This window comes from Neovison vison, chromosome 12 (genome assembly GCF_020171115.1).
Source record: "Neovison vison isolate M4711 chromosome 12, ASM_NN_V1, whole genome shotgun sequence".
NCBI lineage: Eukaryota > Metazoa > Chordata > Mammalia > Carnivora > Mustelidae > Neogale > Neogale vison.
This window is the reverse complement of record NC_058102.1, coordinates 80861899-80888888: the sequence shown is the minus strand read 5'-3', so window position 1 is coordinate 80888888 and position 26990 is coordinate 80861899. Positions and strand designations below refer to the sequence as shown.

Below are 26990 nucleotides of genomic sequence, written 5' to 3'. Positions count from 1 at the left end.
TTTAAGCTATTTTCATATTTGATAAGAAGCCTTGTAAATTCAGGGAGGGAGGCTAATTTCAAAGACAGAGCATTTAGAGAATTCTGTGCTGAAATTTCTCTTATTCATCCAATGGGAAAGATTTTGCAGAATGGTTAAATTTGTGTTAACATAAGAGTTTGACTAGAGGGCTAATAAATATAATCTTTTAACTGCAAGGCTTATAGCAGCATGACCACTTAAGAAGTAAAACATGTTTATTTTAGAAATTTTGATTCATCCATTTAGAAACAGAGCAGTCTTCTGTAATTCACCCGATAAAAACTGAACTTGCTAAACTACAAACATTTTTAATGCTCAGGCTGGCTCTCCCCCAAAGACTGTTCATTGTCAAGAAATTCAGGTTGATTTTGGCCTAACTAGTCTGAGCACAATGTGAAACTTCATCTCTTCCACAAAAATTACTTCCCCCGAATGTTTATTCTTCCTAAAGACATTTATTTTTATAGATTAGTGCTTTTTAAAAAAAGATTTTATTTATTCATTTGACACAGAGAGAGAGAAACCACAGGTAGGGAGAGGGAGGAGGAAGCAGGTTCCCTGCTGAGCAGAGAGCCCAATGCAGGGCTCAATCCCAGGACCCTGAGATCGTAATCTGAACTGAAGGTAGAGGCTTAACCCACTGAGCCACCCAGGTGACCCTCGATTTATTTCCTTTCTTTCAACTACAGGTGTTAGTGCTACTAACTATGAATATGGTTAAAATATGCCATCCAACCATGGTTTAAGCAATTCTCAGAATATTGACAGGGTGACTGTGTTCATATCTTCTGCTTCAACTGTCCACCCCAACAAAGCTAAGATTGGCAGCCCTCTAATTCAGAAATCCCCCCCATTATGCTTTAGAGATTAAGGCATGTTCCTAGGTTATTCTCTCCATTTCAAAACTCTTGCTCTGTATTTCCATCCTGTGGCTTTTGACAGGATTTTTGTCTAGTCTCTCAGAGTGGTCTGGTTCCATGGCTCTGGTTTATATTTTGGCCCTTTAGTCCTATCTCTCTGATCTCTCTCATTCCACTGTGTGCATTCCACTCATTCAAGGAACTCTGGGGATAGAGAAGACATGATGCCCAATCCCTCTCCAGCTCCTGCCCCATGCCCTCAGTATCCCTGGGAGCCAGTTCAATAACTTGGGATCCCTCTGTCTGAGAAGGGGGAAAACAAGAAGTTGTTCCAATTTAGGGCTTGATGCCAAATGACAAGAGACTATTAAAGAAAAAATCCCGTTGACTTGGTGTATTATGATGACTGGATTCAGTAATTCAAAATGCCACTAGAAGATTAGATATCTTTGTCTTCAAACATAGAAAGTAATCAGGATGCTACCTAGAAATCTTCCGAATATGGGCTAATCAATGACAACCAACAATGCTTGAAATTAGTACAACTGGATGATGCTAACCATTTCCTATTCCATTCTGGGAGGAGTCCATGAAATAGTTTTTCCAATTATCATTCTGGCTTAAGTAAAATAAGGCCAGTTTTTCTCATTTCATGTTCAAAGCTACAAATTCTCACAAATAAAACTGATGAGTATCAAGAATCTTTTTAGTACTTTCCAAGTGTCACACATTTACCTATTGCTTCAAAGGCAAAGCATGCAAAGATAAGAATTTATTTACTGGCTGATTCTATTATCTTTTTGTAACTTCAATAACAGATCATTTCAGAAATGCAGTCTTAACTAAAGACAGAAACTCTGCACTACTGCTAGATAAATGTAGAGATCATCTTAAAAAAAAAAAAGATTTTAGAGAATTTTTAAGTCCTCTATGTCTCTAAATGTTATGTCATGAAATTGTCTTGCAGGCAGAAGTTATTAAGAGTATATGAAAAGATTTTGTGAGCTATTTAAAAATGAACTCTCACTGCTGAAGAATTTTAATCTTATTTTTTAAATGTGGCTGGTATCTCGATTTCTGTTAAAATGCTAACATTATGAATCTGCTAAATTGTTCTCTTTCTTCTAAAGAATAAATATGTGAGCTTTGCAGCATGCCATTGCTAAAGTTTTCCAGCGCATTTCTTCAAGTAGCAAATGCCTTATTCAACAGACATTCAAGTGAACCAAAGAAAGAGGGCTGAGCTTGGCTAGGAAGGGTCTTTGCTCCACGAACTATTATTGTAGGATTTACCCACAGGCATTTACCCAATGCTGCTGACCAGTCAAAATACACTGATCAGTGTAGATTTTACAGTGAAAATTTTCCTAGGGTCCAAAATCACTTGGAAGAAGCTATTTGGATCCCTATCTTTGAGTCGGTAATTAATTTTGAGAAAGGGAAGTATGTAACACCCAGGCAGAAGACCACACAACTCAATGCACATTAGTCTATCTTTATAGAATGGAGACAAGGTAATATCAGAAATATTGTCAGGGGAACGAGTGCAAGGGCCGCGGCATGATGGGTCTTCATTCCGTTTGGGAACTATCATAACCTCATTCAGATATTCAATCACAGGAACTTCATGCTGTCATAAACAAATACATTTGGAAAGAAGAAAGAAGAAAAGGAGAAGATACAGTGGCAACTGTATCTGTGAAAGCAGTAAAGTTTTGGCAACCTAAGCTTCTGGAATAAGGCAGCCCAAGCAGCCAGTTCATGGGTGTGCATTTGGTCAGATCCTGAAGAGCTAAGAGACAGGTAGAATGACAGAGGAGGGAGGAGTTGTAATGGAAAAGATCAGAGATGAGTTCTTTTGTCCAACACCATTCAGTTCAGGGAAAGGAGAAAAAATGCAACCTGAGGGCAGGATGCCAACTGCCACTCCTGGAAAGAATTCAGATTGCTTCATTCAGAGGAATCCTAGAAGTGGGGAAAGTAGGACCAGGCAGCAGCATGCACCCCAAAGTTTGTATGAAGGTCTATAGAAGAAACACTATATCAACTCAATAGAAGTAAATGGGCATTTGAAGGTTGGGGTGGACCACAAATGCCCTGTCCACATGCAGCACCCAAAGTTGCCGCGGTTCCCTTCTTATGACTTTGACTGCTCATTGTCAATTTCATTTTTTAGGTTTTTTTTTTATTTAAGATTTTATTTATTTATTTGACAGACAGAGATCACAAGTAGGCAGAGAGGCAGGCAGAGAGAGAGAAGGAGAAGCAGGCTCCCTGCTGAGCAGAGAGCCAGATGTGGGGCTAGATCCCAGGACTCTGAAGGCAGAGGCTTTAACCCACTGAGCCACTGAGGCACCCCTTTTTTTAGTTATTTTTACATGTAGTTCTCTAGAATGTCTATGTTTTCTAGAACACCAATACAGCATACCCTTATTTTTTAAGCTCTCTTTAGTAGTCTCAAATAATAGATAAATTCTGATGATTCCCAAATCATTGTATGGAGCCCAACTGAATTTCCACATCCAACTGGGGACTGTGTTCCTCTACCCCGGTGTTACACAGACGCCTCAAACCAACACTTGTAGCAGATTTCACCACTTCCCTCACCTTCCTGAATTATGGATCTTGGTGATCAGGATCTAACACATCACCTGGCACAAGGGGGCAGTCAATACAAATTAATAAATGAATACATCTACCATAGGCATAAATCAGCAAGAATAGGGAATAACTGAAACAGCACAACAAAGTAAAGAATGGAAACTAAATGATACCTAGTAATCATAATAGTTGTATCATATAACAAAAGCTTCCTGTGTGCCAGGCATTTTTCTAAGTGCTCTGACTGCATTAACTCATTTAATCTATGTGCTTATTGAATGTTAACTACTAAGCATTGTGTAAGATGTGTCACACACACACATACACATTTAGATTATCAGCCTACACAACTCTATTGATTTAATTCACAAAGCCACTATAAAGGAGACATTATCCCATTAGCTTCACTTTCTTTTTAAGGAAATGGGAGCAATAAAAATAATAATGATGGTTAGCATTTATGATAGCCTACCATAATCCACATTTCATGCTAAGTAATTTACAAAGAGGTAAGTAGAAACTCACTTACTAATACAGAAACTAAGGTTCAGGTCATATAATTCTTAAGTAACAGAACTGAAATTTGAACCCAGCTCTAGGCAAATTCAGTAGCATTTTCATGGTAATTTTCACAATAAGTAAAAGATTAACTCACATTTTTGTTTATTCAGTTAGGGACACATGCAACAAACTTCAGAAATGTTTTTATCAACACACAGTTACAGTCACCAACTTGCAGGGACTAAGTAAGGTACATTTATATTAAATATTAAGTAGGGAAAAATCTATTTTTGGTGTCAAATAATGAAGTGTTACCCCATATCCATAATAATCCCATTACCCAAGGCTCATGAAAACTCTTCATTACAGTATCTTAGTATCTAGGTAATCCTTTGCACACAATGCCTCTGTTTCTCCAACTATAAAATGGGAATAATAGAAAATACATCTAACTGCACTGGGTCTAAATAAATGAACAGATTAAAAACATTTAGAAAAGGTTCTGGCACATGAGGTCAATAAATTTTATATATTAATGTTAATATGTCAGCCACAATAATTTCTTTAAATTACCAATATTACTCAATTTTCACAACAGTATAATGAAATTCAACATTATTCAATAGTTGTTTTCCTAGAAAGTCATGTACAATTCAAACTTTTAAATAAAACCGATAGCATTCTTTCTTAAATAAGCTTCATAGATGGATTATTTTGAACAGTAACCAATCATTTCCTTTTATATTTGTTTTTTAAACAAAATTTTTGAGGGGCATCTGGGTTCAGTCAATTAAGCGTCTGCCTTCAGCTCAGGTCATGGTCTTAGGGCCTGGGATGGAGCTCCTCCTCCCCATCATTGGGACACTCTGCTCAGCAGAGAGCCTGCTTCTCCCTCTCCTTCTGTTCCTCCCCTAAGCTCATGCTCTCTTTCTTTCTCAAATAAAGTCTTTTAAAATAAAATTTTTAAAAGGAGAGGGAAAAGTGGAAAAACCTGGATTTTTATATATACTTTTCTATATATGAATTATATAAATAAGTATATATTTATGCATATATGTATTTCTAAACACATATGTAATTTACTGAATACACAAGCAAAGTAATTCAGATGCTCAGTAAATTGCCACTTAATTGATCTGGAGATTCAAAAGAGTTAACGCTGCTTACGAATGCGTGAGCCATCCTCCAGGGGGTAGCTTGGACATCTACACATTCTCCGTACTTATTTTTATCCTTGGAACACTCTTCCGGAAACGCCATGTTGTTTCCAGGTTAGTGGAAGGGTCCTGCTAATTTACAATCTGCCACTTCTTCCTGCCTTCCTTTGGCCAGGGCTTTGGTGCTTTCATCTGCTCTCTGATTTGCAACTAGGAGCCTGGGTGGAGAGAAGCATTACCCTAAATTGCTTCCATTTGTTTCTGTGCCCGCTCTGTCATTTCCACATCAGCACTTTGTTTCTCACCAGGCACCTGACAACTTCGATTCCTTTTTCAAGTTACTTTCAGTACCTCAAGAACCATCCCAATGAAGTTCATTATGTTGATGATTCCAACGACGCTACAAAGCAATTAATAACAATTTTGTCAGCGTTTTTATTCTGACCGCTATGTTCAGAGAGAACAGGAAATATATTTTAGGGTATCGAGTGCTAATTCACAGGCATGCAGAAATTATATGCTTCACAGTTTGACACCAAATCTTGTTATTATCTGGCTGCACATTACACCCATGAATTTCAAGCATGAGTGGGCAAAGCCTTCATTAAAAATTATGGACCCACACTTCAGGAAAAAAAAAATGCTAACCTCAAAAGTAGGGCTGGCATGTGGTAAGCTTTCAAAAGCGCAGCTCTCTGTTTCAGCCTGATTAACCATTTGCACCTTTGCGTTTGTTTTGGAGAACAAAACCATCTGCAGTTGTTTTTGGTTTTGTTTTGTTTTGTTTTGTTTTTTAAGAGAAGGTTTTAAAGAGTAAATAATATGATTGGACACTGCAGTCTGTTTTTCCTGCAAGTAAACAGAGCAAGCGCTCAAGTCCAAGAAGCTGGCAAAGGATGTTTCTCGAAGGGAAGGAAAAGGGAAGGCAGGGGGATGTTAAGGCAGTCACAGGCACTGCATTGGAAAAGAAGCACTTATCTTTCTGGAGCTCTACAGGTACCAGCCTTCCATTACTCTAGCTACAGCATTTGGTGATGAACAATGATTTTCACTTGCCATTCTCATGCTCAAGTGTCATCCCAGGACCTACACAATTCCATCCAATTCTCACTCCATTCAGTGTTTTCCATTTACCCCTCACCCCCATCCCAGTCATCCCAGTGACCACAGGATTTCTCTGCAGATCCCTCCCTCTGACCGGCACCAGCCGTCACACACGTCACACACGTGCAATACTCCAGTCTGTCAGGCTGCTGGCATCTTGTATTATGCGACCCTTGGTCCTCCACACCACCTTTCTTCTCCACTTGCACATTAGCTACAATCTGTCAGCCAGCTGCACCACAGCGAGGGTGCCAAAGAGCAGGGCAGACACTGACAGCTATTGACAGCATGGTCAATGATCACTTTTCCTATTGTGTGGGATCTCTGTAATTGGCTTTTTGTAGGTCTTGTTACTTTTTTAAAAAGTTCCAAAATGCAATTTAATTTTTACAAGAACATTTCTAAGGTTTATTGTTTTCCATCTCTACTAAAACACCCTATACCCAACATTTAAAATGCAACAATATATGATTAATTTTTTTAGGATGTCATGGCAACCAAGGATTAAATTTGAATTTGAATAAAAGAACGCAGCCTCCCTTAAAAATCTTCCCTTGGTTGGAAAGAATACTAATATAATTTTATGTGGAGTCTTGTCAAGAGCATTCAAGAAATGTCAGACTATATTTTTAGCCATGGAGTATGCCTAATCCCATAAGACTCTATCTCGCCTTTATGTTGACAAATGAACAGGACTGAAATATCAGGGATCTGAGCTTCTGTCAAGATCCACTTCGCATCAAAAGTTGTTGTTCTTGTGCAGCTGTTTTCTCAAACTTCCAAATTAAAATTTACATTTACCTTATCTTATGATTACCCGGGTTTGCTATTGAATTCCTTTGTTGTCGTACCTTAATTGACTCCAAGCTTTACTTTCATAGACAATTCAATGAACTTGTGAAAACGTAGCAGGAAAAGCAGATGAGAGACTCCTGATAATTGTCATTGACTAGGAAAATGTCATCTTCACTCATCTGTTCCCAAGTCAGCATCCTGAATGCTGTCTTTAGCCCAAACTCTATCCACTTCATGTTTTCCTGCATACAATCTATTTTAGAGAATAAAAAATAAGTCTTTCACCCACATCTGTCTCTTGGAATTTACTAAAGTAAATAGGACTAAAAGCATCTGGTGAGAAAACTACTGAAATTCAGGTCTTATTTTTGCCTCGAATAGTGGTAGAGAAACTTTAATAATATTTGGAACTCAGTGCCCATCAGAAGGGAAAAATTTTGATACAAAGTTGAACAGCATTTAAAAACTCAAATTTACCTACTTTGTGTCAAGATTTTAAGATTTAGCATTTTTCAACACTACTTTTTAGACATATTTTAGTAAATAGGTGCTATTATTTATACACTCAAGAAGGTCTAGTCATCTTTTGGGAAGCATAGTTGACATGTAAGTTTTCCTTAAATAATACAACTTTTCGGGACGCCTGGTGGCTCAGTTGGTTGAGCAGCTGCCTTCGGCTCAGGTCATGATCCCAGCGTCCTGGGATCGAGTCCCACATTGGGCTCCTTGCTCGGCAGGGAGCCTGCTTCTCCCTCTGCCTGCCTGTGCTCACTTTCTCGCTCTCCCTCTTTCTGACAAATAAATAAAGAAAATCTCTAAAAAAGAAAAAATAATAATAATACAACTTTTCATTGTGAATTCTTCTTACTTAACATAATTTTTCATCACTGAACATATAAGCAGTGAAAATTCTGGCAAATGACATAACATTAACATCAGGGATATTTATAATTTAGAGTGACCTACTTAAAACTGACCTCATTTAAAAAAAAAAAAAGCCTCATTAAAAAAAAAAAAAACACCTCACCTAAAGAGTTTGCTATGAAAAATAGTGAATATAAAATCTTGGTGTTAGTTCATATTCATGTGGGAATGACAGCATAATGAAAATAAAAAGATGTTAAAATTAGTAAAAATTCTTCATTCAGAAAATGCAAATTTCAAACTGTATTTTAAGATGTTCCCATTTATGCAACACTGTAATTTTTTAAATTAAGTAACACTAACAATATTAATAGTCATAATTTCACATGCTCTATCTTTTATCTCACAGCAGTTCACAGCCGTATTGTCTAAGTAGTAATTATGAAAAGTAAGCCACCCCCTGGGCAAATGGCAATACTTACTAACATTCAATGAGAGGTAAAGAATCCAATTAAAAGACATGGAGAACTGGGGGAGAGGGACGTTTGCTGGTGGGAGGGATGGTTGGCTGGAAGGAAGTTTATGGAAATGACACTATATTCAAATAGGCAAAATGATAAGCTGTTCTCTGTATTATGAGCTAGAAGGAGGGGAAGACTTACTTGTCCTGATAATGGGAGAGGCATTTAATTGCATAATTAGAGCCCAGGCCCAGACATAAACAGGTCAGCTTTACAGCAAGGCTGGCATTCTTTCAGCAGAATCTGTTGTTAAGTATTAGAAGAAACCCACAGTCAAAGATGCTCTGTAAGGAACCTAACTACAGTTCTGGACTTGGCACTGGGGCCAAGGGAATCTTTACTGAACACTTGCATGGCCCTGGAGCGGTGTGCAAGTCCTGCGGAAGCCAGGCCCCCTTTCATCCTTCTTTGCCTTCATTCCTGCTTCTTTTTGTGTGCAGTCTCCCAGAGCCAAAAGATTCCTTCCCCGATTTGCCTTCAGCTTTGATACTGGATGCTTCTGACCCCATAACATACATCAAAATATTCCCAAGCTTAACTTTCTAAAACCACCTGAGAGAAATGGTCCCAAACTTGCCCGTGTATTAGAAGCTCTGTAAACCTTCCAAAAATTCCAACACCCAGGCTCCAAACAAGCCAGATGGGAGTCTGGCACAGTTGTATTTGAACCTCCCCAGGTCATTCCAATGCAAAAACGAATTTGGGAACCTAGATGTCCATCAAAAGAAGAATGGATAAAGAAGATGTGGTATACATATACAGTGGAATACTATGCAACCATCAAAAGAAAAGAAATCTTGCCATTTGCAAAGACATGGATGGAACTAGAGGGTATTATGCTTAGCGAAATAAATCAATCAGAGAAAGACAATTGTCATATGATCTCCCTGATATGAGGAATTTGAGGGGCAATGTGGGGGGGGTTGGGGAGTAGGGAAGGAAAAAATGAAACAAGATGGGATCAGGAGGGAGCCAAACCATAAGAGACTCTTAATGTCACAAAACCAACTGAGGGTTGCCAGGGGGAGGGGGGTCGGGAGAGGGGGGTGGGGTTATGGACATCAGGGAAGGGTATGTGCTATTGTGAGTGCTGTGAAGTGTGTAAACCTGGCGAGTCACAGACCTGTACCCCTGGGGCTAATTATACATTATGTTAATAAATAATAAATAATTAAATAATTTAAAAAAAACAAATTTGGGGTGGAAATGTCTTATGAAATTCAGGAAAGCAAGTGGGGGCAACCCACTAAGTAATAAGTTTGGTTCATTGTGCCTATAAAGAAACTAAGAGCTCAATACACACTGGCGCTTTAATGATACTTATATTCGTTTAAGATTTCCACACACAGGGGCGCCTGGGTGGCTCAGTGGGTTAAGCCTCTGCCTTCGGCTCAGGTCATGATCTCAGGGTCCTGGGATTGAGCCCCTCATCAGGCTCTCTGCTCTGTGGGGAGCCTGCTTCCCCCTCTCTCTCTGCGCCTGCTCTCTGCCTACTTGTGATCTCTGTCAAATACATAAACAAAAAAAATCTTTAAAAAAAAAACAAAAGATTTCCACACACATAGTCATTAAGTCTCCATCCGCACATCATTTCCCTATGAAAAAGCACAGCCAGTCAGTCAGTCAACAAATACAGCATGAGTGTTAGGGCTCTCTGCACCCATGCTGGCTGTGGCCAACCTGCCTGCAATCACGAGCACGTCGTTAACACTCCAGAAAGTGTCATGAAAACAGGGTGAGGTGTTTTTGGTTTGTTTTTGGTTTTGGAGGGGTTTTTGTGTGTGTTTTTTGTTTTGTTTTGTTTTTGCCCCCTTGCGCTTTAACTGTTTGGGTGGAATGCGGCCGAAGCAGAACAAGGGCTCTGGTTGTCCTAACAGCTGTGATTAGAGCTCAGGCTCCCCGGCGTGTCAGAGGTTGTAACAAACAGGGAGGACCAACCCTGCAGAGGACACACAGGTTTAGGAGGTGTGATGGAGATATTCCAGAACAGCAAGTGCCCCAGGTACCGTCCTCACACTGACCTTTCCACATTCCTGACCAGTGTCCATGTCCAGCTGAATGCTCCCTGTTTATGAAGCATGAAAACACAGGACTGGTGAGCAGAGTTAGTGCTGAAGGTACAACCTATTTCACGTTCCTGGTATTTTTCTTTCTTCTTTTTTTTTTTTAATCAAATGAATCTGGATACCTCTTCATAGGGAATAGGTTCTCTGATTCAACACAGCTCCCCCCTGCACCCGATATACACCTTTTATCTCAAGCCAGATGTTTCACACTTTTACTAGGTGGGTTTGGCCCTCAGGGCATTTGAATTTGCAACTCCGGTATTTATTATTTATGACACTTGAACACAGAAAGCTACTGTCACTCATTAAAACCTCACAAAGATGACTTAGGCTGCTGAAAGCAATTTGGGAAAACATGAGTAGACCAAAGGATGTAGGACAGCAACTCTATACGGCTCGGCACAAGCCCCTGCCAGCCTGGTGAGTCTTGTGAGGGGCTGGTTGAGGCAAGGCCTGAAGGAGTTTCCCTCAGGAAGAGGAGGGTTACTTTAAATGCAATGATACTATAACCGCTTTTACCTTATTTAATGTGTCATAATGTTTATCTCTCATGTATCTGTTGTTATTCTGTAGGAGCGTGCTCTGTTATTTATTAAGTGAATAGATTTCATGGGTATGTGAGTGAGACCCTCAGAAGGATCCTGGACCACTAAAGGTCTGTAACTTTGTTGTGTCAAAATTGGGTAAAATATTAAAAAATGATAGAGACAACTTACTTGATGAGTTGTATTATGTAGAAAATAAGTTTGTGGAAAAAAAAGTCATTTGAATGGAAGCAAAAAGATGGTATCTGAGGAAGTATCTGGACTAAAATCGTACTAAAATGAATTTGTACAATCTCCCATTTTAATAGAATATGCTATGAGCTTCAGAGGTCCTTTGAGACTAAAGAAAATATTTTATCAAAAATATTATGATCTCCAGACATAGTCAATTAGAAGTGTCAACATTTTCAGACAGATACCAATGACATTACCTTATAAGGCTAAAAACCTACAGTACATTAACAGGTACCAAGAATAATTAGTATGCTCGCTTTTTAAGTGTTGATAAAATCAAAATAATTTGTAAAAAAATTTGTTTTAATATACATGGATATATGTTATTTTCATATTTTAGAAAAAAATGAATTTTAAATGGTCTTGAAAAAGATATTTTTTATCTATATCAATATAGTAAAATCAATCTGTTGATTAGTAAATAAATTTCAACAATTTTACAATTTTAATTATATTTAATCCTTTTTTAATACTCAGAAGAATTGAATAATAAACTCTTATAATAAACTGTAAGGTCACTATATAAACAAATATTCATTCAATGAATGAATGAATGAGTTTCGATATCTAGCACCTACTTAGGCAGAAAATTGGTTCATTTTGCTAATTTTTTGCTGAAGCAAAATAAAAAGCATTTTTTAAAATCTACACTTAGATTTGCCAAAAATCCTCTATTGATTCTATCATCTCTAGTTGAAACTGAAAATGCCAAATAGAAATTAGGATAATTATAACACAAGTCAAAGAAAAAAGTAGTCAGAACTTGAAAATTATTAGGTTTCATTTTTCTTCAATAGCTACAGTTTCACGGTATCTTTTATGATGTATAAAACCTTTATGAGAGGTGCTATTCTTTTCAGTGAAAACAGATGGCTTCTCTCCAGGTTCCCTATTTCATCTCAAGCGCCTGACTCATTTAGGCATTATTTCTCATATATCCTCTGCTTAGAAGTCAAGAACAATTTGGAATTTTTAAGTTGGCACATGCAGTGTCCTAACTTTCTTTCAGTGAGCTCTGGTCTAGAGTATTAAAAGAAACTACTGATGTGGACATAGTCATCGGTTGTATTTGGTATGTTTGGAAACGTCCAAGGCATCTATTTGATATTCTGCCTAGCTTTTCAGTGCCATTACCATCGTATGCTTGATTGACTACTTACCTTGTGCAATACACCATGTTCACCAAGCTACTAAAGACGTTCAGTGAGCAACTAGAGAGACTAGGGAAGGATACTGGAGGGAGCCAGACCCAGGTCTGGGATAAACCTAACATATTTTGCCAGCCAGGGCAAAAAGGGAGTTTGTTTGTTTGTTTGTTTATTTGTTTTCCCAAATCAGCCTTCAGATATGTAAGCACAGAGAAGAATATATGCCAAACATGATTTTACTTAACCATTCATTATCAAAATATTGCCCCGCTCACTTAAATACTTCAATTTCTTGAAACATGATGTAATAATTTCCTTAAAGCTATGAAATGTAAGTACCAGGCGCTTCATTGCTATAAATTTCTTTTTGATGTTTATAGAACATTTAACTACAAATGCAACATACACTGTGAATATAAAAATCTTTACTGCTCTAAAAATCCTTGGGGCAAACAATTGCTAAAGGATAGCAATTTCATATAAACAAAACTTTGTGCTTAAATAGCCAAGAACTGCAGTCTCTCTCTTTTTATTTATTTATTTATTTATTTATTTGAGAGAGAGAGAGAGAGAGAGAGAGCGCACGCACAGAGGGAAAACGAAAGGGAGAAGCAGACTCCCCACTGAGCAGATGTAGGGCTTGATCCCAAGGACCGTGAGATCATGACCCAAGCCTAATGCAGACCCTTAACCAACTGAGCCACCCAGGTGTTCCTACAGTATCTCTCTTAATGATAGCATAATCCAAAGCTATTCTTTTGTTTTCTTCTAGTCCCAGAAATAAGATGCTTTCAATTACCTATATTGGTCAAAAGCAAATAGGAATAAATAGCTGAGTTTTCTAAAATTTTTAAAGTAACATTTTGGCCGGGATGTGATGTACTATCACTTAGCACCTAAAAAGAGACACACTCCCCTTGCCCAAACTAATGACAAAATTCAACAAATTTTATTGACACACTGGGGAAAAAGTATAAAACAAACTCTCTGTCTATATTCCACATCTTATTAAGATCTGTGATTAAATATTCCTAAGAAGATTATTCAGCTTGGCAGGATACTATAGTAGTTGAAAGCATTGAAGACTTTGGAAACTAACTGAAAACTTACACACATGCCCATGAACACACAGAAATAGCAATAGCCCACAAGAAGGGGCACTACATAAAAGTTTTTAAAAAATTATAAGGGAACTAATCCAACTACTTATAAAATCACTTTTACCAAAAAACAGAAAGTACATAGCTTCTTTTCTGAGATTCTAATCGATGCTGATATTAGCAAACAATATTCATTTCATTGTACAATGACTTCCAAAGGAAAAATAAATACCAATATTTCCTGGCTTTTATTTAAACTTCAGGAAAATGATCAATGGTGCTTTAAAGGTGTTGAGTATTACGTTAGGAAAATCATAAAGAACGTGTGGACAACCCTTTTTTCCTCACCTGCCTCGAGGAACTATAAACCAAGTAATAGAAATAAAGCATAATGGAACAGAAAGATGCTGAAACTGCATTGGGAATGGGAAAGATGAACAGGGAACGTGTGCTGCCTCTATGGGAACGTCTCTGTGAGTGATGGCCATTGTGTCTTCCTATCTCACTGCAGCTCAATGCAGTACACTTCCATAGACGCCTTTCATGCTTAGAATAAAATAGTCCATAAATTTTTAATAAATGAATATAAATTACATATAATATACCTATAACATATTATGGAATTTCCTATAGACATTGAATTTAGAAGAGTTGGAGGAGAGCCCGAATTTGTGCTTCTATTCTTAAACATCTCTGTGCTACAACCTATTTCACTCAGAAATTCTTTATTTCCTGCCAGATTGTTAATACTTTAAAAATCCAAGGGTCCTGAAAATTAAAAGATTCTTGATCACCATTTGTGATGCTCTCTGAAAATAGGTTAGACTCTCCTGTCTTATTAATTTTTTAGTGAGAACTTATTATTTTGAAGGAACATGAAACACAATGCTAAAATATTTATAAAGACATTAAAATATTTATACGTGCAAAAGTAAAATGACCATATTTGGTTCTAAATTTTCTAATGGATAAAAAGGAAATGTAAAAAAAATTCTCCTCTTATGCTCTCTGTTTCGATCAAATGGCCAAGTGAACTGGCAATGATTTTTGACAGTTACAAGTACTATTAAATCTACTGTCCTTTGGGTTTGTCTGTGTTGATGCCCTTCCCAGATACTCTGCACTACTGGTACACTCCATTCCCCAAGATCATAACACCCACCCAGTGTACTAGGCCAAAGGGAGATTTTCTCTGCAACCATATTGACCACACCTTCCCTTGCCTCCTTACTCACCTCTCTCCTGCTTCTCTCATCTCCCTACAGGGTTCTCTGAAGCACTCTTCCTCAACAAATCTTGTGCCCCCAAATCTGTGATGCATGCTCTTTTATTGGGATTCTCATTCAACACAGAATCTTTCTAGATAGAATAAATTATGACCTCATTAAATTATTGATCCAGTTTCTGCTTGCACTATACAAAATAATGAAATGAAAACTACAGACTTATCAAATATGTGGTTAACCAATCATAGAGATAACTGAGGTCATGAACTAGCTCCAACAGACAGGCAGAGAAAGAGAGCAAATGATAAAAACTCAGAGTAATGTCAGGTGCTTGAGTCCAGCTCCAGTGGTTAAATATCTTATTTGTGTCCTTCTGTTTGTCATATACACTTGCTCAATGAGTTTGCTAACTCTGATCCTTCTAGTCTGGCTATCACGGTGTAAATCCTTTTCCATTATTTAAATTCAGCAGAGCTTTTATTGCTACCTTATTTCAGATACTAAATCAATTCAATTATGCTTTTTACTCCACCATTTTGATATAAGTGGAAGAGAAATAATTAGAAAACTGGCATTGATCATAATATGAATTGCCAAGCTCAATTCCAGACAGAAAAATAAGCTAGATATGATGTCAGTTATACTATAAACTATTGTTCACTGACAATGTTCACATCTGCACAGCAGTCCACAAAATGAGGGAAGGTGTATAATAGACAATATTAAACTAAATAAACTATTATTAATTTGGTGATATGAAAATAACAGAGATAATCACAACCCTTCATAGTGAGCATGAAATAGTAATAAAAAATAAGCAATGAGCACAGGACACCAACACAAACTCTTGCCAGATTTTAAGTTAGTATGTATATATAATTAAAAATTTTATTTCCTATTTTCTACCTTAAGTCAGAAGGAATATTTTACTCTCAGAGCTGCAGAAACATTCTCTCCCTCTATTATATTCCAGATTTATAAATAAATACTAATTCAGGAGTAGAATTATTCTCAAGCATACACTATTCTTTAATTTTTCTGCCTCTGTCCACTGAAGTCTAATCAATTTCTGTCTTACGTGGTAATGGCTCTCTGCTTAAGTGGCTGAAGGGATATATCTCAACCTAGCTTCCTTCCATCCCCAGAGCCAGGAGCAAAACTATACCACTGACAGCAGTTATGACCACTAAAGGAACCCTCTGGCAAGATCTCTGGAACTCCTTCTTCACGTTATCTACGAACACCCTTTAGACCCAAAGAATACATCACAATTTGGGGATAATGACACCAACAATCTATTACTTCCATCCAAGGGTGTTTACAAGCATATGTCCTCCTGGCTATGGAAATAGGCTTAGCAAGCTTAGAGGGGCAGGGGCATGGGAAGACTCTGAACTATCTATTTCTCCCTCCACCTTTTCAGCATTCTAGAATGTCCATTTCATGACACTGGGTCACAAAAGGGAGCAAGAAGGAAATAAGAATAAAGAAATGGAACTTAATGCATATGTACTCTTAGGACCTCTTTATTCTTCAGTGAAGATTTCTAAGGCATCTATTTCACACCAGGTACTGTGGTGAGTGCCACAAGAGGTGCTGGAACTCCCCTCAGGAAGTTTCCAATCAGGAAGAGTTTTCAGCTTTACCTCTTAACAGTCTTTTGGAACAAAGGTAATAGCAATATAAATATGAATTACACAATCTCTGAAGACATAGAAAATGTGTGAAAAATAGGAAGGCAAAAATCAAAATCAAATATTTAGAGGGATCATAGAGTATTTACACAGGAAACAGGCACAATTAAAATAGAAGGGTGAAATATATTTTTAAAAATGCTTTCTTTCTTGGGGCACCTAAGTGGCTCAGTGGGTTAAAGCCTCTGCCTTTGGTTCAGGTCATGGTCCCAGGGTCCTGGGGTCGAGCCCCACATCGGGCTCTCTGCTCCGTGGGGAGCCTGCTTCTTCCTCTCTCTCTGCTTACCTCTCTGCCTACTTGTGATCTCTGTCAAGTAAATAAATAAAATCTTAAAAAAAATGCTTTCTTTCTCTAAAAATTATATTCTTGAGAGATTCAATAGAGAAAATTAAGCAAATATTAAAATTTTATTTCTTGTTATAATCCAACTACCAGGGCTATATTTTATCAATCTAAAGGCATTTCCACATGAACATATTGACTACATTTGTCTAGCTCTAATGGAACTCTGAATTTCAAAAAGAAAAAGTAAAGTCTCTTAAAATCATACACAGTTTTTAAAAAATGGTCACTATAAAAATGTGAAAGAAAAGTAAATCCAAATGGCAAACAATGAAATTTTTTTTTGTATGAATGACATCTCTTTATTGTGGAAGCTTAGCTAGTAGCAGCACACACATGCACAGAAGCCCACAGATAATCCTTTCAAAAATATGTTGAGGCTAACTAAGGTCCCATGAGTATTAGGATTTGATATATATCATATTTGGTTTTATGATGAAAAAATGCTTTATGACTTCAGTTTTTACCATATTATCATCATCTTTAGGTCACAACTCAACTTCACCTCATGTGTACCCTTCCTCCCCCACCCACAACCATGAACCTCAAACCCGGACTCTGATATCCCTATCACTATCATAAGCCAGATTACCTTTTATAGCTGTAACAGAAAAGCCACTAGAGCAGGACGAAGCAGGGGCTGGGGAAAAGGTATAGAGAGACAGGAAGTGATTTTTCCTTCCGGTAGTAAATGAGAGGGAGAAGCAAACGCCATCTTGATGTCCTCAGCCTCACCTGTCATCTTAGACTGAGTAGAGCCTGTGATCCCTTCTGAAGGAGGGATGGTAAAACGAGAGAAATGTGCTATGAGACGGGCCAACACCTCTGTTCCTTGTTCAATGACAGAGTGTGGGCAAATTTCATGAGAGAGCTCTTCTCTGTTCCTGTCGACATGAATGGACAGCTCAGTGCTGAAGGATACCACCCATCACTTTAAGTATTACTTTTTTCTAAGTTTTTTTAAAAAAATCTATTTGACTAAAAAAAGTAACTTTAACCCTGATAATGGTTTTTTTTTTTTTTTTTTTTGGTCCTCTGCATGAAGCATCCCAAAGAGCTAAGAAGTCAGGATGGCCCAGGAAATTGAACCTAGTAGAGTCTGATGCTCTGTAGTGTGAGGGACAAAGACCAGGGTGAGACTAGTTGAGATCAGCTATGCCTGGGGAATGTACCAGTCCCAGTATGCCTTTTAAAACCATGGGGAAGTTCTGAACTATTTCCATAAAAGAAAAATTCTCCATTTCAGAAATACATTAAAAGGCACACTTTTATTGGAAATGTAAATAGTCACTTACTTTTCCATGACAGTCACCTTCATCATTGATATTCACTTCATGATGAGAATTCTATAGACAAATGAAGGTCAAAGCTCCTCAGACTCCTCTCATGAGGAAAACTATTATTTTTTAAAATGTTATCAATGCACACATATGTAGACATATAAATATTTATATGGAAACTTACCACCTAGTCGGTGAATAAAAATGGGAATAGAAATGATGTGCTCTGGGAAGCCTCCCTGTGTGACTGTACTTTCAAATCAGAAGGGCACTGTGTTTCTTTTGCCATTTCTATCTCTGTGTCTAACAGGGAAAGGTCAATATTTCATATAACATAAGCAGAAAAGGACTTTGGATTGATTCTCTCTCCGTTTACAGAAAGAAAAACATGGGAGGCCCCAGAAGGTGAAGTGACTTAAGATCACACTGCTGGGTTAAACCTAAAACACAGTTTTCTTGATTCTCAATCCTGTCCTACCTTGGTGGTACTGGAAGTATTGATCACAGTAATCTACAGCATTGAAAAAGGTAAAAAGTTACCAGGTTAGCTAGCAAAAATAGAAGGCATTACAGTAGTAGATTTAGGGAAAACTATGAAGGTCAGCCAGACCTCAGAGGGAGAGAAAAGCCACAGCTGAACTGTGGAATTATTTGTATTCTGCTAAGCCACAAGAATAGGGCAGATGAGTCCAAAGTAGAAATCCAGTTAGAAAAGGTAAAGATCTTTGGTCGAAGGTGCCCCAGGCATTTGCCTCTCAAGGCTGTCCTAGAAATTGGACCCCACCTTATAATTCAAAAGAAAAAAAAAATCCCAATTAAAAAAATAAAACTAGTAAATAGGGGCAGAGCCACATATGGTATTAGAAACACTGTCTTGAGGGAAACTCTGGAGAGGGTTTAGATAGAATTGGGCCACAAACAAATAATGATGTCATCACGGGAAAGAACATAATTTCTGTGTCAAATGGTGGACTTAAGCCTGAAAACTGTAGCGTAAGGTCCTAGGGCTTGCTAGTCTGGTGCTTCTACCCTGACTTTGATCAGGCGCAGAGTTGCATGCAAGTCAGGAAGTAATGGATCATATTGTCTTAGTGTGTTCTTTTTTTTTTTTTAATTTTTATTTTATTTTTTTTTCTTCCAATTTATTTATTTTCAGAAAAACATTATTCATTATTTTTTCACCACACCCAGTGCTCCATGCTTAGTGTGTTCTAACACGGGTGACTGGAGAAAACTCCAGACCTTGGTCTAGAAACTGGACCAAAGGCCCGGGATAAGCTGGGAAAAACATGAAGAGCTGCAATAAAGCACTTATATCTCCCTCGCACTGCCAGCATCACGGGACCACATACTTCATCTTCATAGAAAACCTATAACATGGATAACAACTATTAGCCTCCTTAAAGAAATGTGCAAACTGGGGCTCAGAGGATTGCATTATTATTTGTGGAAGATCAAGCCAGATATAACAAGGTCAGAGAATCCAAATTTCTGAATTCTCTTTCCCATTTTATTAAGCAGATTTACCATAAAATGCAGTAAAAAAGAATATCACAATCCACAGTTAGTGCAGAAATTTTTCAAAAGGTATCACCTCATATTTCATGGAAATTATATGTTTAAAGTTTTCCTTCTACTTTCTCTTCTAAAAGGGAAATAGTTTTAGAAGGGACATAGTTTTCCTTCTAAATAGTTTTTCCCAATGGAAACAGAAATTTGTGACATGAGGCAGTCTGCTCTTAATATAGGGCTTTTTTTTTTCTAAAGGATTTTCTGCATTTTTTAAAATAAGCTCTGTGTCCAACATAAGGCTTAAACTCACAACCCTGAGATCAAAAGTCGCATGCACTACCTACTGAGTCAGCCATGTTCCCTGATGTTTGGTTTATTATCTAGTTGATTACAAATAAAATAAATCAGTTTTTAAAACTAGATTTTAAAGTTAATGGAAAGGGATCCATTTGGTACTTTGTTCTGTTAGCATTCTAAAATTGAACAGGTATGGGAGGAGGCTCAAAAATGAGCTATAAAAACCCCTTGGTAGTTCCTTAATATTCATAGAGGATGATCACAGTAGTAGCAGTAAAGATATAACAGTTGCCTGTCTCCTGAAAACATTTGTCTAGGTAAGACACAAAAGTATCCACAGGTAAGACACAAAGCTATCCACAGAAAGGGCAGTAACAGTTGCGACAATCGTTCCTTGGGACACTATTTGTAGGGGCATGTCCCTGCAAGTCTTGTTTCGATAGGGCACCCTCACCTTTGGTAGGTCCTCTCATTTTCAAGTGAAGATGAGTAACGCCAATTATGATTAACTACACCTATGAGAGGTGTCAACAAAGGTTAACATGTTCCATTTTTATGAGAGTTATGCTCTTTGTACTCTGAGATTCTCTTATAAACTCATAGGACCTAGAACTTTCAAGCTACATAGTGTACTTCATTAATCCAATGGTTAAAACAGAGGTATGCATCTGCTAATGGACACTTGGGTTGCTCCCATATCTTGGTTATTGTAAATAACACTGCAATAAACATAGAAGTGCATACATCTTTTTGAATTAGTGTTTTGGTTTTTGGGGGGTGAAGAAGACGTGGCATGTATATACCATGGAATATTACTCAGCCATAAAAAGAATGAAATCTTGTCATTTGCAAAAAATCAATGGACCTAGAGGATATAATGCTAAGCAAAGTAAGTCAGATAGAGAAAGACAAATCATAAGATTTCATTCACATGTGTAATTTAAGAAACAAAAAGAGACAAATAAAAACCCAGACCTTTAATACAGAGAACAAACTGAGGATTGATGGAGGTGATGGGGGGGGCACTAAATGGGTGATGGACATTAAGGAGGGCACTTGTGATAAGCACTGGGTGTGAGATGTAAGTGATGAACCACTAAATTCTACTCCTGAAACTAATATATATTTTTTAAAGATTCTATTTATTTATTTGACAGTCTGATCACAAGTAGGCAGAGAGGCAGGCAGAGAGAGAGGGAGAAGCAGGCTCCCTGCTGAGCAGAGAGCCTGAGGCAGGGCTCAATCCCAGGACCCTGAGATCATGACCTGAGCCAAAGGCAGAGGCTTTAACCCACTGAGCCACCCAGGCGCCCCACTCCTGAAACTAAATTATACTGTATGTTAACTAACTAGAATTTAAATAAAAACTTGAAATAAAAACAAAAGCAAACAAACAGACAAACAAGAAAGCTGACCCTTAAATACAGAGAACGAATTGGTGGTTGCTGGAGGAGAGGTAGGTGGGGGCGTGGGTGAAACAGACAAAGGAGATTAAGAGTACATTTATCTTGATGAGCACTGAGAAATGTATAAAATTGTGGAATCACTACATTGTACACCTGAAACTAATATAACACTGTGTTAACTATATCTGAATTAAAAAAAAATGCTTTGAAGATTTTATTTATTTGACACGGAGAGAGAGGGAGAGAGAGAAAGCACAAGCAGGGGGAATGGCAGGCAGGGGAGAAGCAGACTCCCCATTGAGCAGGGAGCCCGATGCAGTGCTCCATCCCAGGACACTGGAATCATGACCTGAGCTGAAGGCAGATGCTTAACCCACAGAGCCACCCCGGTACCCCCCAAAAAATGTTAAATGAAAACTAAAAATGAAACAGGAAGTTATTCTCTTGGCAGATGAACTCAGCATGAAATATGGTTTGTCTATTTGTTGTAGGCTTAAAATAATAAATACTAGCAATGCGAAGTTAATTTTGTAGGTTCAATGAGGAAAATAAATGTAGAAAACTATTTGAAAAGCCCTAACTACGCTTGTGGTGAGCATAGCATAACGTACAGAGATGTTGATTCATTATGTTGTATACCTGAAACTAATGTTAACGGGGTGTCACCAGTACTCAAATAAAAGAATTAAATGAAAATAAAACAATATGAATAAAATTGTAAAAGATGTGTTGTGAAAAAGAAATTTAAAAAAAAAAAAAAACAGCTGTTAAAAATCTTTCATGTGGTCTTCTGAGACAGGCCAGACAATATTCCTTACCTGAAACTTGCACAGGTCAAAAACAACAATCTTGACAAAATTATTTAGAACATCACAAGGAAGTTTCTGTTAATGTCATTAATGTGTGTATGTTGGTATGCTCATATGTATACAGATAGATACACAGGTATTTATGTCATAAACAAATATTTCCTGGTGGACAGCCATCATTAATATGATAATTGCATGAATTTTTTCCCCTAAGGTAAACAGATATTGCAAATAATCTCTAAATTTATCTGTACTCGTGAATTTGTTCCACTCAAGAGAGAAGTAACTCTTTTACTCTAAACCCATCAAAAGCAGTGTCTATCCAACATTATGAACATTTTCCTCCATCAAATGTTTGAAATGGGTGAAGTTAAAATTTCTTACCATCCAGGCTGTGACAAAGTCCCCCATCCAGGTCCCTACTGCAGCTAATTTCATGAAACTTTCATTTCGGATGCCCATGTAGTCTGTAATGATATATGCTCTGTGGAAACAAACACACAAGACATTGTCCAGACTGAGAGAGCCGTATCAAAGACTTCTGGTTCAGCAACACGCAAAGGGACTTCCCCCCCTTTCAACATGCTCTCCTGCCTTTGTCTCATCACATATGCTTACAGATCTGAAAGGCTAGGAAGACTTCTGAAGGTGTCTGGGTCAGTTCCAATTAGATCTGAAGACTGACTATGGCTATACCAATTACCAAGTGCATTTCATTTTCAAGCTGTAAGACTGACAACAGTTTTTGAAAAATCAAACAGAAATACTCAGTAACGGCATCATTTCATGCTCACTCAGGTATGCAGAGAGTGGAAACAATTCCTGTATCAGAGTAACTTGAAAGGGAAGAGAAAAGCTTGTTTTTCCTCCAGTTCTGTTGACTCAGAACCATTGAAGAGGTACTGGGACTAGGCTTTGGATATAATATCATACCTGAACGATGGTCAAAAAAATGTTCATTTGAGAAAATTTCCACACAATAAAGAAATGTAAAATTTCATTCAAAAACATGTGGTTTAAATTATTAAATACCAATAACCAGATTTAATATCATCTCTTTTTATGTCACAAATTCTTCTGCTTCATGGTCTTCATGACCCAAAGAGAGATTCAAAGGCACAATTGATCATTAAATACAAGAACAAGACTATGCTTATTACATGTAATGTTCATTTCCTTTCCCTCATTTGATATTCAAGAAAATCCTAGTATTATTTTCTCATTGTACAATTTTTCCAGGAAAACTGGGACACAGGGAGATCACTTAAGTTGCCCAATCAATACCACATAACTAATTAATGGTAATTGGGAATCAAATTTCTTTCTCTCTTTCTCTCTCTCCAAGTTTTTTTCACTCAAATTTTTTTACGTTGAATTTTGTTCCTTTTCTTAAACGTGATAACACCTGTACAATTTAGACTATTAGTTAACCATGATTCTTCTTAGATCAATACAAAATTAGTACAAATTTGGTATAAAATTTAATACAAAATACAGTTGAAAATGATATGTTTATTATTTAGTGAAACTATGAAGAAATACTTTTTTGAAGTCACTGAGAGGTAAATCATCCCAATTCAGTTGGTTTTTTTCTGGAGTTCTTTCTTATAGGTTTGTTATCCATAAAATAAACAAATATTTAAGTAGTTTAACTTACTAACAAAAATAAACTTATGAACTCTTAGAAAAAAATTTTTTCCCACAAGCTTCTTTCACCTACCTTAGAAGATCTTTATAAAAATCCCAAGCTCTCACCTCAAAATTCTGAGTCTCTAGTCCATAGGTTTCCATAATAACGAAAATAATTATAGCTACCATAAACTGCTGGTTTACAACATTCCAGAGATCATTATAAGCACTTTTAAGTATAATGTCTCCAAGAGCTTTCATGTCAGTGCAATGAGATGTATCATTATTCCTGCTTCACAGATAAGGCATTTAGGCATTGGAGAGTTTTTGCAATTTTCTCAAGGTCAAGCATCTAGTAAATGGACAAGGGTTGAATCTAAATTTGATTGACTCCCAAATTCAGACACTTAACTACTATGCTCTCTATATCTTCTTCCTACAAGGGTTAGTGAGATATAAAAAAAAAAAAACAAAAACACAAGGAATATCTACTTCCTAGTATTTTAGTAGTCTATGAAGATGGAGAATTATTTCCTTTCAGGATAATTCATAACAGAATCAAGAGTAGCATGCAGAAGCTGCAGCTCATAAGAGCTACCCTCACATACTGGACTCCCACCAAGTTCACCAATCTAAGCAGCCTCCATGTGAAAGCCCCTAAGTTAACTTGGACAGCTTGGTCTTACTCCCTTCAGTATCACTACTGGTGAACAGTTCTTGGGCAGTGAACTCAGCGTACTTCAGAGTATTAGCTCTAGTAACTGTCCAGCTCTTTCAGTGACATTTTGAAGGATGTGTTCAATGACACATCCCCACCTGCCTACTTTGCCAATTAGTTCTGGAATACCTTGAGCTAGGATGGAAATTGCAGGATACCATCCTTGTGGTAACATAGATATGTCTAAAAGAAGACCTCATTCTCTAATTTCAGTACCTAAAAACAGGGATAAAATGGATAAGTTTGCAAGAGATTAATGATCCAGCCAAGAACAACTAAAACATATAAATATAATATAGAAATTGCCCCTCAAAATCTGCTTAAAACAACCTGAGAGCTGATTAAGCCATGAGAACTAGAAAAAATTCAAGATACCAGACTGGAGGGAATTGTGGAAAAGTTAGTTCTATTTTCTCTGGGGACTTCAGTTGCATGCAATCTGCATGCAAGGCAAGCGGATGAGAATCTGGGCTTTGCTGGGGCAGGGGCCGTCTCAGAGAACTGGAGAGACAGACATTAGGCACTGAAGGAGCTGAGATCCTCATGAATGAAGCATGATACACAGCTGGGGTTACTTTCAAGACATTTGCCAAATTACGAATTATGTTTGGGGGGTGTGGGGGGCCAAGAGACTAAACAGAGAGTCGCGGAGAAGCATAGCAGAGGTTTGGCAATTTCACCATGTTGAGAGGACTACTGATAATTTCAGAGCCTGCCAGAAGGAATGGTCCAAGAGAACACACAGAAGGGTGGGAAGCGAGAGAAAACCAGAGATGGATGGGTCCGTACTGAAACTGAATCAGTCCTTACCCACTCCATCCCATGACTGCATTAAGGTGATCAGCTTCTGTTCATCCTGCCTAACAGAGGAAAGAATGAACATTTTCCAGAAGAATAAAATACCATCTAGATCCTCTACACATTCTTATATATACCAAACATCATTCAATGAAATATTACTATGATGTCAAGAAACAGGGCCATACTACTAAAAATCAAGAGAAAAACAGTGTCTAAAACTAGATAATAAGCTCCAGGAGGACAGGGAGCTATTTTGGCCATTCTTTTCACTGTTGATTTCCCTAGCACTTAGAGCACTTTCTGCATATAGTATGTGATCAATAAACATTGGCTTACTGTATGAATTAACAAAGCAAACCAAGTTATTCATATTGTTTTCTATATGGTATGGATAGATCTATGTATATTAAATCACAGAAACCATAGTAAACTAAGATTTGAACTGCGGACATGTGGTGAGTACTGAATGCTATGGTAACAATGAAGATGAGATAGCATAGACAATTTATGAAATAACTTTATGAATATAAAAGTGAAGAGTGATATATAAAAGGTAGTAGGTATTCCAACTTTCCCTGCTTTAGACAAACATACAGAATTACAAATATGCAACCTGTCACAAAAATTTGCAAGTGCTAGTTCATTGATTTGCCTACCCATTAACACTAACGATAATGTCTGTTCTGGCTATAAAGGACAGAGGGGGCATACATTTATATCAGCAATGTTAGCCAGTTGTTGTGCAGCATCATACCCAATGTTTTGGGGAGTGATTTAGAATTAAATATTATTTGTTAGAGGCACCATTAATGTTTTAGTTTTGTTTGGAGTTTTAGCTAATTATTTCAACTATTCATACATCTTTTGTTTATTTTCTATTGTAGCTAGTTATTTCCACTATGAATAGATCTAGAAAATCTTGCAGTACTACCAGCCTTCCTGGTAAATACCAATCTTTGATACCTTCTTTAAAAATTCTAAATGAATTTCTTTACAGGCTGTGACTTTAGTTTTTATTTTTTCTTGAGATCTCGAGTTTAACTGTCAAATCCATAACAGATGTGTGGAGACTTCAGCATACAGGGTCTTGGAAATGTTCATCATTATCAAAACAGCCTGAAAAGCTATCAAGACTATTGTACCTGGTGAAAACCATGTGCTAAATGGGCATAAACTAATCGGATTCTAACGTGGGCTAAACAGTCCATAAAATTATAATCTAGTAAATTGATCTTATAGGTGACAGTCTTGATCACTAGCAACAAAAGTTCCAGTTCACTTCAATCTATTACTTATGTGTACGTGAATGTAGTCAATGCCAGGTGATTTAGGAGTTGAGTCTCTGAAAGTTTAACAGGAGGCAGTAAACATAGATCACCAAACCAATATGGAGTCATGCTTCACTAAAGATCCATCTGTGGCCAGCTGGATTCATAATGTCACAGCTGTCTCTCCCAGCCACGTTTGGGCAACATAAACAAGATTGGGGGCTTCATACACAAGTAAATCATGGATAAGGAGTTGACTTACAGGAGTACAGTCCTGCATTAAACACAATGAAACTAAAGCAAAAATTTTAAGTACTCTTAACGACATTGAGGAAAAAAATTTGTCACTACAGAGCACCAGGAATTAAACCTAGATTTATTATATTAATATTTTCCCAATCTTTTTCTGTTTGTGATGAAATGATCAACAGCCTTTAATAGAGTCATTTAGTGAACTATTATCTAAATAACCACAAATAGTATTTTTTCT

General features: G+C 37.3%; 1 protein-coding gene across 7 annotated transcripts in view; it reads right to left on the bottom strand.

Annotated features, from left to right (window-relative positions):
* Positions 1 to 26990, bottom strand: part of TMEM117 (transmembrane protein 117) — a 522294-nt gene that overhangs the window by 222604 nt on the left and 272700 nt on the right. For all 7 annotated transcript variants that reach the window (XM_044226655.1, XM_044226653.1, XM_044226654.1 and 4 more), the window contains one exon: positions 22469 to 22568. In XM_044226655.1, coding sequence (XP_044082590.1) covers positions 22469 to 22568 — 100 coding nt within the window. The remainder of the gene's footprint in view (positions 1 to 22468; positions 22569 to 26990) is intronic.